Source organism: Impatiens glandulifera, chromosome 2, assembly GCF_907164915.1.
Source record: "Impatiens glandulifera chromosome 2, dImpGla2.1, whole genome shotgun sequence".
Classification (NCBI taxonomy): Eukaryota; Viridiplantae; Streptophyta; class Magnoliopsida; order Ericales; family Balsaminaceae; genus Impatiens; species Impatiens glandulifera.
This window is the reverse complement of record NC_061863.1, coordinates 1,499,416-1,511,739: the sequence shown is the minus strand read 5'-3', so window position 1 is coordinate 1,511,739 and position 12,324 is coordinate 1,499,416. Positions and strand designations below refer to the sequence as shown.

The following is a 12,324-nucleotide window of genomic DNA, read 5'->3' as shown; positions in this document are numbered from 1 at the left end:
GAGACACTCCTATAAATTATGTAAAAATATTTGTATAAGTATCTCATGAAAGATCAAAACAAATAACTCATTATTAAAAATATGAAAAATAACTTCAAATTCAATAATTTTATCTCGTTTGCTGCTAAGAATGAGACGAACACGAATTCGATAAATGATCATTAACACAATCAGAGGGCATAACTGTTAGAATTATCCTAATTAGATCCTAATTTAAGGGAAATTTGATAATATAACCCTAAAAAGAAGGGTATTTTGATTTTTAACCTAACTAATAAAGTTTTTGTTTTTTAACCTTTTTTTTAAAAAAATTCTAATTTTACCCTTAATAACCTTTTTACTTTTTTTTTTCTTTTTTTTCTTCCTTTTCCTTTCCCCTTCTCCTTCCCGTTTTCCCTTTTCTCCCCGTCCCTTTCTCTTCCTCTTCCACTTCCTCTTCCTCTTCCTGGCGACACAGCCCCACACTCTTCCCCGACAACACAGCCCCGCGCCACCGTCCCTCTCTCTTCCTCGGCGACACAGCCCCACGCTCAACCCCTCTCTTTCCTTTGCTCAACCCTTCTCTCACTATGACCGCATTCTTCGAAACATGGTACTTTTTGCGTTTTTCTAGTTGATAGTTTGTTTAAAGTGAAAGTTCTTGATATACTTTGGTTGTTCCTCTAATTCTTGTTTTTCATAAGTTATTAAGTAGTATTTAGTTAGAGTTGAAATGCTTAGTTTAGGGTTTGGGCTTTGGGCGTGGCCCTTGGGCGTGGGTCGTGGCCCTTGGGCGTGGGTCGTGGCCCTTGGGCGTGGGGCGTGGCCCTTGGGCCTTACTTCCCTACCCTGTTTCTGTTTTCATTATCTTCCTTCACTACTAGCTAGCTACCAGTGCTAATATCTGATTTGGTCTGTAAAAATAGGGAAATACCCAAAAAGTTATCGGGAAAGATGTCACATTTTTCTTCTGTAAAGACTCTCCTCCTCCCTGGTTCGATGGCAGGTATCCACATTCACTCTTTAATCTCTATTAATCTTGATCATAATACTGTCTGATATTCTCAATAATAATAAAACTTGTATTTATTCTTCTACACATACTGCATCACTAAATTCCTTGTCATTTTTTGTTCTCCTAGTATTCTAGGAGATTTTGGATTCGACCCACTTGGATTAGGTAAGCGTGCATTTGTTTGATAGATTGAAGAAAACCAATGATATGTTAAATGGATGGTTTGATCTCAGGATCTGATCCGGAACTGCTGAAATGGTTTGCACAAGCTGAGCTAATACACAGCAGATGGGCAATGCTTGCTATGTCTGAAATTCTGATTCCAGAATGGCTAGAAAGTCTGGGGTTTATTGAGAAGTTCTCTTGGTACGATGCATGAGCACAAGAATACTTCGCAGATTCCACAACTCTGTTTGTGGTGCAATTGGGCTAATGGGTTGGGTTGAAGGACGGAGATGGGCAGACATAATAAAACCAGGGTGCGTGGATATAGAACCGAGTTTTCCACATAAGAAGAAGCCAGAGGTCGATGTTGGCTATCCAGGCGGGCTTTGGTTCGACCCTTTGATGTGGGGTAGAGGGTCACCGGAGTTAGTGATGGTTCTTAGGACTAAAGAGATCAAGAATGGTCGGCTTGCCATGCTTGCATTCATTGGGTTTGTTTTTCAGGCAATTTATACAGGACAAGGCCCTTTAGAGAATCTTTCAGCTCATATTGTTGATCCAGGACACTACAATGTCTTCTCGGTATTGCAACTTTCATGCTTCGATCATATTCTTAATTTTCCAGATTGAAACATCAAATTTTGTACTAATTTTGAAAACATTTGGTTTGCAGGCTTTCACATCGCACTAGTGCTTGCTCTGCAGTAAGGAAGGAACGCCAAGAATTTACATGCCAACGATGCTGTGTTTCTTCTTGTCTTCTTGATTTTGTCCATTTGCAAATGTAAATATTATTTGAAAATGACCATTCGGATTATTTGTTGGTCAAATCTCGATGTGCTCTTAATGAAAAGATACGAAATTCATGCTATATTTCTATAAGTTTAAACATGGTGAAAGTTAAGCTTAAACATGGTGAAAGTGAAAACCATGATCCAACTTCAGAATTGAGCTCAAATAACATGCCTGAAATTCCTACCTAATTCAAGTGAATTAGATGCAACTGCATAGAAACTTGACATGAGTTAGGTTCCTCAAAAAAAGGATTTCTATTTGACAGAATTCAAACCACTAAATCAAAGATGAGACAAAATTATAATAAATAAAAAGATACTATGTATTATGTAACCCCTGAACTAAGGCATTGCTTGATGTTTTAATGATACTTTTCTATGAATATCTTGTTATATATAAAAAAAATATGAAAATTAATCCAACTAAAAAATCAAAAAGTAATAAGTAATGACAAAATATATATACTTCCCCTTGAAGTACGAATCATTTTGTAGATTGTATGATATGTATATACAATATACATAGGTCCAACTTTAACAATAAATGGTTATATATGACAGGTCGTCCTCATGTTTTTCATGCCTAAACCCGAGCAAATAAATAAATGATTAATTATAGGAGGGAGATCTCTAAAACGACAAGTACAAAATATCACACAACATTGAATCTACATAAAGAATTGACAAAATCTGAATGACTGACAGTAATTATAGCATAATAGATTATTAGTGTAGAGAGAAAGGTGGACTTAATTTGATCATCCTCCCTATCGTTTCACACGCATATCTTTCACACATGAAATGATATGGGGTTTTCCATTTTCAGAATATATAAAAAGATGTGGAATCTGCGAAGTATTCTTGTGCTCCTGCATCGTACCAAGAGAACTTCTCAATAAACCCCAGACTTTCTAGCCATTCTGGAATCAGAATTCCAGACACAGCAAGCATTGCCCATCTGCTGTGTATTAGCTCAGCTTCTGCAAACCATTTCAGCAGTTCCGGATCAGATCCTGAGATCAAACCATCCATTTAACATATCATTGGTTTTCTTCAATCTATCAAACAAATGCACGCTTACCTAATCCAAGTGGGTCGAATCCAAAATCTCCTGGAATACTACGAGAACAAAAAATGACAAGGAATTTAGTGATGCAGTATGTGTAGAAGAATAAATACAAGTTTTTTTATTATTGATAATATCATACAGTATTATGATCAAGATTAATAGAGATTAAAGAGTAAATGTGGATACCTGTCATCGAACCAGGGAGGAGGAGAGTTTTTACAGAAGAAAAAGGTGACATCTTTCCCGATAACTTTCTGGGTATTTCCCTATTTTTACAGACCAAATCAGATATTAGCACTGGTAGCTAGCTAGTAGTGAAGGAAGATAATGAAAACAGAAACAGGGTAGGGAAGTAAGGCCCAAGGGCCACGCCCCACGCCCAAGGGCCACGACCCACGCCCAAGGGCACGCCCCACGCCCAAGGGCCACGCCCAAAGCCCAAACCCTAAACTAAGCATTTAGGGTTGAGCGTGGGGCTGTGTCGCCGAGGAAGAAAGAGGGATGGTGGCGCGGGGCTGTGTCGCCGGGGAAGAGTGTGGGGCTGTGTCGCCGTGTCGCCAAGAAGAGGAAGAGGAAGAGACGGGAGAAAAGGGAAAACGGGAAGGAGAATGGGAAAGGAAAAGGAAGAAAAAAAATAAAAAAAAATAAAAAGGTTATTAAGGGTAAAATTAGAAATTTTTTAAAAAAAAGATTAAAAAACAAAAACTTTATTAGTGAGGTTAAAAATCAAAATATCCTTCTTTTTAGGGTCATATTATCAAATTTCTCCTAATTTAATGTGTGAGAAATTAAAATCTGAATGCGGCGGAAGCGTACCTTAATTAATCGCATGAATCTTCTCTTTCCTTGTAATAGAAAAAGTGTTTAATATTCTATTTCTTTAGACTTTCTTTATGTGGAATGGTTCTTCCATTTGATGAGTAAGTCAATAGATTTTTCTCTCTGTTGATGGGGACGCAAAGAAGAATTGACATTACTTCAAATGGGGACTATTACCGTTACATATAACCAACAAAAAATTAGTTATTATAGTTTGACAATTTCTAATTTAGCCCATTCATAAAATTAGAAATGTCACTTAGGTATCCTCACTTTATTTTAATGACAAATACACCATAAGCCATAAACTTAATTTCACATTAGATCACATTATTTTGGCTTATATTAAATATGACATATGCACAAATATTTATTATACAAGTGACCCTAAAAATTCCAACAATAACATCAAACGACTCATCGATAGCTGAAAATATTTAATCGAATCACAAAAATGAAATAAAATTTTTAATTCAGCTAAATAAGATGCACTAAATAACACATAATTCAAATTTTATTTTCAGTAATTTGTACTAGTTTTTTTTTAATGCAATTAAGTTGTAGTGACAGTACACTAGTTTTAAAGAATAACATATCACTTATAAATTAAATCAAATATAATTAATTATTTAAAGAATAATCTATCACAAATAAAATAAAAATTAAAGCGATTAAATTTACCCAACACACCAATTTCGAATCCGAATGATAAACTATACAATTATAAGTCTAAGCACATTCAACAAGCTGAATAAAAGTAATCCATTATTTATGTGAATTACATTTGTTTGAAAAAAAATTGAGTTCAGAATATTAATTTATGTGAGATTAGATAATTTTCTAAAATATTGAAAATAACTTATTTAAAAATACATTTATAAATTTATCAATATCTTATCATCTATAGTCAAACTTAAATTCAGCTCCTAAAAATGTAAATTTCTAGCTACTTATTTCTGTGTGGCTTGTTGATTTGATGATGTTTGCTCTCTATTAATTATGAGTCTATGTTTTTGATTTTTTTTTGTTTTTTTTTAATTATGAGTGAAAGTTTAAGTCTGTAATGAACTGCTATAAATTATAATTTTTGAAAAAATGTCTAACATTTTATAATAAAATGTTAGTAAGACGTAATAAATGTTTTTAAACCGTTTGTAGAAAAAATTAAAAAAAAAAAAAAAAAAAAAAAAAACCAATAATACAATAAAGTTGGATCCTGAGATCAAGTTAGTCTCATCAAGTGTACGTTCTCTTTTTCTTAATTGATGCAAAAGTTTAAAAAAAACATTTAATCCTATCTGCATAACTATTTCCTTGAAAATTTCTCATATTTTGATTTTTTTTCATAATATTCACCACACATAACAAGTGAGATGCACTCTCATTCATTATTAATAACCCTCTTAAACATTTGAGATCCATTGTTCCCAAAATCCATAATATTAATATTAGGAGGCATGACCCACGAGTGGTAGATAACGTTATGAAGAAGGGCCTAAGTGGATGAGGCCATAGGACAATCAATGAGAATATGATTGACCGTTTCTTCAACTTGAAGATAGAGACGACATTTATTAGCAAGAGAAAATTCTTTTCTTTTAAGCTTGTCGAGAGTAAGAAGACCTCCGGGAATAGCTTCTTAGGCCAAAAAAAAATTGGAGAGAATTTTTGGCTTTCCAAAGCTCCTTCCAAAAATAGTGCTCATCAACTCCCTTGGGGATAGAGACGTTATAAATGTAACTTGACTGATTTAGGAGATCCTTTCAAAGTGAAACTGTCTTTGAACTCGAGATTATGGTACCTATAAGGAGCGAAATAGACATCAACAACTTTACAGCCTTAACAGTGGAAAGTCTGGTTGAAACTGGGTGACCAAACAATCTGCCGATGAACCTCAGCAATTATGGCCCCCTCCTTGTTAGAAGCTTCATAAAAATCGAAAAAAACAACATAAAGAGTACCACTAGAATGCCACGGGTCAGTCCAGAAGAGAATCTTTTTGCCGTTACAACATAGAAGTGAAGGTGGGGATGGAGAAATCCCCACAGTTTTGTGATGTGGCACAAAATGCTACGTCCTGAGTTAACTCTATGTTGGCTAGAGGGATCCATTCGAAGTCTATGTGTGAGCGGTTAAATATCTAAGGTCCTTGATTTCGAGTCTGCCCTACAAAGTATTTTTTTTCACAACCTCCCCCTCTCATTTTCATTCTATGGAGCTCTTTACCAAACTACCATTCAAATTGGGTAGCTTAATTTAAATAAATTATGCTCCACAAATTTTATTTTGTTTGTAAAGTAATAATGTCCTAACTCCTAAGGAATCAAACATTTCCAGCGTTAGGCAGAAGCAGAACTAACAGTTACAAACTGAACTTATACAACAGTTTCAACTAAACAAAAATAAAATGTATGTATTTCATTCCTTCCACAATAATCTCAGTTTCCACAAATAAAAATAATATAATAATTTCAATGTTTATGAACCTTATAACAGAACTAACAAAAATAAAAAACAGTATCAAAAAAATAAAAACAAAAAAATATTCATAAGAATCAAGGAAATGTGAAAGATCCTCCAATGCCATCAGCACCCGAAGGCGGATTAATCGCGACCCAAAGAAGCGATATAGTGATCGCAATAAGTCCCGACCAAACAAACACGATTGTAGGCGTCCTTCCTCGTCGTCCCATAAGCCCTTTCGCAAAAGGATAAAGATGAGCCAATACCCAAAAACTAAAGAAAACTCCTCCAATCAAACGACTCCATTGCGGTATTGTACTATATATAGTCCGACTAAAGCCAACCGCAATCGCGATCAAATTCACTATCATTATCACAATAGGCGGGATCATAAGGGAGGTCCATTTGATCACATAGAGATCGGCAAATTCATCGTCTTCGTCACCTCCTGATTTCGATGTTAAAGTGAACGAGATCTCAATCCCAGCTAGAACTTTGAGTAAACCTTGAAGAACCGCGGCGAGATGAGCACTTGTTCCTCCAATTAGCCAAAACTGTTCGTTTCTCCACCACTCTTCTAGGGTAATACCCGACCATTTGATTTCGAGGATGGCGAGCATGCATAGGGTCAACGAGATGATCAGTAGGTAAGTCAGAAACGCGACGTTTAGTGACTGGACGATGAATTGTCCCGAGAAAAGGGAGAGGGCGGGGAGGAAGCAATACACGAGAAGGAAAACCGAGGTGAATGGGTAGATACCGACGTTAAGGTAAGCAATCCTCTGCAATATCTTCATCTTCGGGCTCGCGAGAAGTGCGTTGTTTCGAGAGAAGAATATCTCGACCGAGCCCGTAGCCCATCGGAGGACTTGATGGAGACGATCCGTTAAGTTTATCGGAGCTGTTCCTCTGAAAGCGTCACGTTTTGTTACACAATAAACCGATTTCCAACCACGGTTATGCATCCTATAACCGGTAACGACATCCTCAGTCACTGAGCCGTAAATCCATCCGACACGATTGCCCCATTCTGTTTTATCCTCGTACCAACAAGATACAACACTGATCGCTTCTGCTACCGTGGAAGCATCTAGAAGCTCCCGAGGGATCGTAAGAGCCCCGGGAGGCCTTCCGTGTTTAATAGAAGGATGATCCGCTAGTGGGCGACCTTGATATTCCGCGATAGGTATAGAGTCGACGAAGAGAGACGAGTTCCCGAATTTTTTCGGGAACTCAGAAATATTCATTTCCTCGTCGTCGGAATCGCCCATTTGAAGCCCACGGGCATCTTCCGACATCGCGAGTTTTCTCCTGCGAGGGAAGCAACAACTACAACAACCATGATGGTAATCTTTCGATCGAGGAGGGTCGAAACCGTAAAGTGCCACCCTTCGGAATAAACAACCTGTTCCGACGTAAACAGGACCTTGTAAGCCATCGAGCGCACGCATGTTCACGTCAAAGAAAACCGTATTGTGATTCGCGTAACGATCAGACGGGTCGATTCCTTCGAACCTCTGCGGAAATTGAACGTAGCAAATGCGATCCCCGCCTCGGTCCATCATGAAACACATCCCTTCCCGGATGGCTTGAGAATTATAAATGTAATGATCACAATCGAGGTTCAACATGAACGGACCATTAGACATGATAGCCGAAGCTCTAACCAACGCGTTCATCGCTCCCGCCTTCTTGTTATGATCATAACCGGGACGCTTCTCACGCGAAACATAGACCAATAAGGGCAGTCGAATGTCGACTTCGGATAAATCAATTGAACCCGACTCCCCCTTCAACGGTTCATCGCTCGGAGGCTTCAACATCACCTGAATAATCCCTGCATGGTCTCCTTTCGAATGTTCGGAACCGGGGACAATCCATGTCCCGGGCCAATGTGTTCCATCGGCCATCCACGTCGCCTTAACAACCTTAACACTCGCGATCGGTTCATCCTCGACCGCGTTTTCCCTTTGCAACTTCATAGCCTTGATCTCTTCACGAGCATTGTAAGCATCCGAACGTCGCCTAATCGAATCGGGTAAACCATTAATCCTAACCTTAAACTCATCATACTCACGTTTAACCCGTCTCCTATCCTTAACAAAATCCGACTTCACCTTATTCTTATAAGGGTCACGTTTCAAACTAAAGTAAGATTCAGGATTCCTCGGCTCAATATCATGTTTACGACAAAAAGGAACCCATAGATTAGCGAAACTCGCAGCCTCAGCCATTGCCTCAAACGTAAGAAGAGCACCCCCATCGTCGGAAACATAACAAGATAGCTTATCAACCGGATAATCACAGGCGAGAATCGACAGAATTGTATTCGACGTGACGAGTGGCGGTTCCTTCTCGGGATCAGCTGTTGAAACGAACACATCCATACCCGGAAGATCAGATTTTCCAGTTGGGTTACTCAAACTCGGAGTTTCAAACTTCTCTTTCAGAACATCAAGATCAGTCGCGCGATTAATTGGGCAAAACTTCGGCAGCTGATCAAGCAGCCACGAGAACGCGAACCATAACTCGCAAATAATCGACATCAGCCATAACCATGGAGCATCTGTGTTCGGATGTCGAATTCTCCAAGCCAAAAACAATCCAAGAACACCAATCCGAATAAAAATCAAAAGCCTGGTTCAAAGTTCATCATCAAAACATTCAATCAACCTTCAATCTTCAAATATCAAATAGAGAGAAAAACAGAGTAAATAAATACCTGTATGGACTCAAAACAGCAGCCGGAATCTTCAACTTTCGAGTTAAAGGTCTCCACGGTTTCGCTAAAAGCTCCGAAGGGTCACCACCACCACCTCCTCCACCAGCAACACTGCTGTTATCATCATTCCCGTAATCCCTTTCCTTAGGCCAAATAGCATTCCCATATCCATAAGTCCCTTTCGTTTCAAAAAGCCAACGATTATGATCAAAATCGCCAGTCTGACTTCTCATCAACCCCGATTTAGTAGACTTCATCAACGACAATCGCCTCTCCATCTTCGACAAACCACTCCCATTCGGAGGCAGCGGAGGTAACGTCAAAGGACGACTATGATCAACAGCTTTCTCATCCAAATCAGTAGCCTTATAAGCCTCTTTACAACCAGGACAATTCGAATCACCAGTTTTAACAGAATCAATATAACAATCTCTACAAATCTTGAAATCACATTCACAAGGTAAAATATCTTCACCCCTCTGATCACTCATCACCTTCCCATCACAACCCGGTATTGCACAAGAAGAACCCTTAGAACCCGCCATTTGAGGATGATTAGCTTCAGATTCAATCACCTTATCCATCAAATGTGCTCGTGTTACGCTGTTGAATCCGCCTGTGAAAAGCGAATTCGACACGTATTGTTCCTCAACCCTCTGACTAATCGAAGGATCCATCGGCTGATTATCAGGAGTTGAAGGGATTTGAACAGTATAGTTCAAAAACTCGCCGCTCCCGAAATCGCTATCAACATCGTTTGATTCTCTCGAGTAGTTAACATATCGACCGGAAGATGTTCTCCGGGCAAATGTTACACTCATCGGAGCTGATGACCTAGTTTGCTGCGATTCATCTGGTTTGAATGGTCTTGAAGTCATATTTTTTCCAATTCCACCAAATCAATACTGAGAATAAACAGAATCAAGAACAGGGTATAAGATTAAGCTTAAACAATCAATTTCATCATCATTCCTCTGAAACCCAGATTCATAATAAGATGAGATTAACTTAAGAGAGAAGTTTCATGGATTTAATAAACAAAATCGAAACGTCTTCTAAAGATTAAGATTAACAACTACACGACTAAGTTCCCTCGTCCTCCCAATATTTTAATAATAAGATTGAAAATGAAGAATCATTCAAACCCACCAAAATTAGTCCTTGTCACATCAAACCCACGTATCTAAATGGGCTGCCGGTGGCCGGCGATCATCTACAATAATCATATTATAATATAATATACAAGAACAGATCGGATTTTTCATCAAATTGGACAACTGGAAAAGAAAATTAATATTTTTTTACCTGTTTCTAGGAAGGATTTGCTCGACTGGAAATTGGGTTACTTTTGTTTTATGGGTCAAATTTTGATTTTGAAGATTAATACTGTACAAGACAATAGACTGCGCGTAAATCTAGAGAGAGAGAGAGAGAAAGACTTGTTCTTTGGTTTGAGGGTTTTACATGAAAGGGAGAAGAAGAAAAGTGGGGTCAAAAAGGTCATTTTTTAATGATGTCTTTTTCTTATATTTGTTTTTATTTTTATTTTTTAATTATAGAAATATGTAAAGAAGAAAACGGTCGGTAAACGCGGTTTTGTAAGGAAACACGGCAATTGGGGTTTGATTGAATGTGTACAGTGCTAATTTGAGTTATTACAGCGGATTATTAAGGGCTTGTTTGATTTGGTTTTTATTTTTTTCGGATTTTGTCTAACCAAATCTTGTTTAATAAAAAAAATATATGTTATTCGAGTTTTTAATTAGTTTATTTATTACAATGTCATTTAGTATTTAAAATTATTTTAGTTGATAAAATAAATGATTTAATATAAAAATACATGGATTAAATTAACAAATTAGAGCTCTTTATTGGGAACTCTTGATTTTGGATATTTTATTTCAAATCATAATATAAGGCTCATTATTGTTAAAATTATATAAATGAGATTTTGTTTTAACGATTTTAAAAGTTAACTTATTATTATTATATATATATATATATATAAATAAAATATGGATGATACTAATTTAACTATCAAATTTTATCGAATTGAGTTTATTCAAGAAATTTGAAATCTCAATATTTACCGATTTTAAAATTCGGCCAATTTATATATATATATATATATATATATATATATATATATATATATATATATATATATATATATATATATATAATATGGGTAAAATTCCTTAAAAAGAGATATCAAAGGAGGTGTATTAGTCAAACAAATAAAAATTGGGCCATTAAATTTAAATGAATGCACAATTTATAATATAACTTTAATGATGTTATTTTGGCTACGGATTGTTTTTATCAAGGTGCTCATATTAAGTTTTTTTTTAATAAGTAAATATATATTATTCTGAAAATTGATATTTTGTTGAATGAATTCATTGAATTTAAAAATGATTTTTTTATTAAAAGATGCATATGGTAATTGTGTTTTTTTGTTACTTTAATTGTATAACTGTAATTTTTATCATAATATTATGAGTTTTGATATAAATAATAATATTTTTATCATAATTTCAAACTATCTGGTTAAGATCTTTTTTTTTTACATATAGATTTTTAAACTTCCTGAATAAACTTTATTAAATATATTAATATAAATATATATAACTAAAATATATTTAATATTATTATCTTATTTAAATCATTATTTGAATTACTTAATTGATAAAAAAAATTAAATATTATTTCATTTAAACTCAGATTTGTGTCTTAATCAAATGTTTTTTTTTCTCTTTTATTTTATATGGTTAAGATTTTATAATGATTTTGATAGGTAAGATTAAAACTATATATTTTTAAGGTAAGTATATTTGAATATCTCTTAAAATGATCAGTTAAATATGAGTTATGGACTCCAAATATATGACTAATTAATTATTAACCTTTTTTTGTGTATATGAAAATGAATAGATTCACAACAAAAAGATATAATAATATTTTTATTGTTGACTTTGAAATTTCAAATGTATGGTAAGAAAAAAAAAGATTTGTATATTATTTAAGTTGAATGAAAATAAACATCATGAGCTACATATGACATATTTATTTATTTTGGTTTTGAGATGGGTTTTAACCACAATTCAAAATCACATATTTCTCTCATCAGAACTGTATTCCAAACAAGGCTTAGCAAATATGATTTGGAAATTGATAGTCAAATAATCCCCTCAATTACCATAAACAATAGTCAAATTTTGATATTAACCTATTTTTTACTTAGTGGGCATAATTTTGTTTTAGGTTATAAATTTCAAACATAAATTCCAACTATCAA

General features: G+C 35.4%; 2 protein-coding genes and 1 pseudogene across 3 annotated transcripts; 1 reads left to right on the top strand and 2 right to left on the bottom strand.

Moving 5' to 3' along the window:
- Positions 1-933: 933 nt before the first annotated feature.
- Positions 934-2,027, top strand: LOC124923630 (annotated as a pseudogene).
- Positions 2,028-2,775: 748 nt separating this feature from the next.
- Positions 2,776-5,952, bottom strand: LOC124923629 (photosystem I chlorophyll a/b-binding protein 6, chloroplastic-like). The gene is made up of 4 exons (XM_047463592.1): positions 5,803-5,952; positions 3,209-3,288; positions 3,035-3,072; positions 2,776-2,966 (listed from the first exon to the last, which is right to left on the bottom strand). The coding sequence occupies exons 1-4, from the start codon at positions 5,950-5,952 to the stop codon at positions 2,776-2,778; spliced, it is 459 nt and encodes a 152-aa protein (XP_047319548.1).
- A 282-nt stretch (positions 5,953-6,234) lies between these two features.
- On the bottom strand, positions 6,235-10,467 carry LOC124924044 (cellulose synthase-like protein D2). Of its 2 annotated transcripts, XM_047464088.1 has the most exons (4): positions 10,332-10,455; positions 10,176-10,239; positions 9,027-9,931; positions 6,235-8,941 (listed from the first exon to the last, which is right to left on the bottom strand). In XM_047464088.1, the coding sequence occupies exons 3-4, from the start codon at positions 9,902-9,904 to the stop codon at positions 6,397-6,399; spliced, it is 3,423 nt and encodes a 1,140-aa protein (XP_047320044.1). In that variant the 5' UTR covers positions 9,905-9,931; positions 10,176-10,239; positions 10,332-10,455; the 3' UTR covers positions 6,235-6,396. The 2 variants fall into 2 exon arrangements, with proteins under 2 accessions (XP_047320044.1, XP_047320045.1); XM_047464089.1 differs by lacking the exon at positions 10,176-10,239 and having other exon boundaries at positions 10,332-10,467.
- Between the last annotated feature and the right edge of the window lie 1,857 nt (positions 10,468-12,324).

What these genes read in the sequence shown, in the direction of transcription:
- LOC124923629 (XM_047463592.1), bottom strand. Translation starts at nt 5,952, where the DNA reads ATGGATCCCTCTAGCCAACATAGAGTTAACTCAGGACGTAGCATTTTG. An exon ending in TGACCCGTGGCATTCTAGTG is followed by an intron (nt 3,289 to 5,802) that starts GTACTCTTTATG and finishes CTGTAAAAATAG; the next exon opens with GGAAATACCCAGAAAGTTAT. An exon ending in CCTCCCTGGTTCGATGACAG is followed by an intron (nt 3,073 to 3,208) that starts GTATCCACATTT and finishes TTGTTCTCGTAG; the next exon opens with TATTCCAGGAGATTTTGGAT.
- LOC124924044 (XM_047464089.1), bottom strand. Translation starts at nt 9,904, where the DNA reads ATGACTTCAAGACCATTCAAACCAGATGAATCGCAGCAAACTAGGTCA. An exon ending in GCTGTTTTGAGTCCATACAG is followed by an intron (nt 8,942 to 9,026) that starts GTATTTATTTAC and finishes ACTTTGAACCAG; the next exon opens with GCTTTTGATTTTTATTCGGA.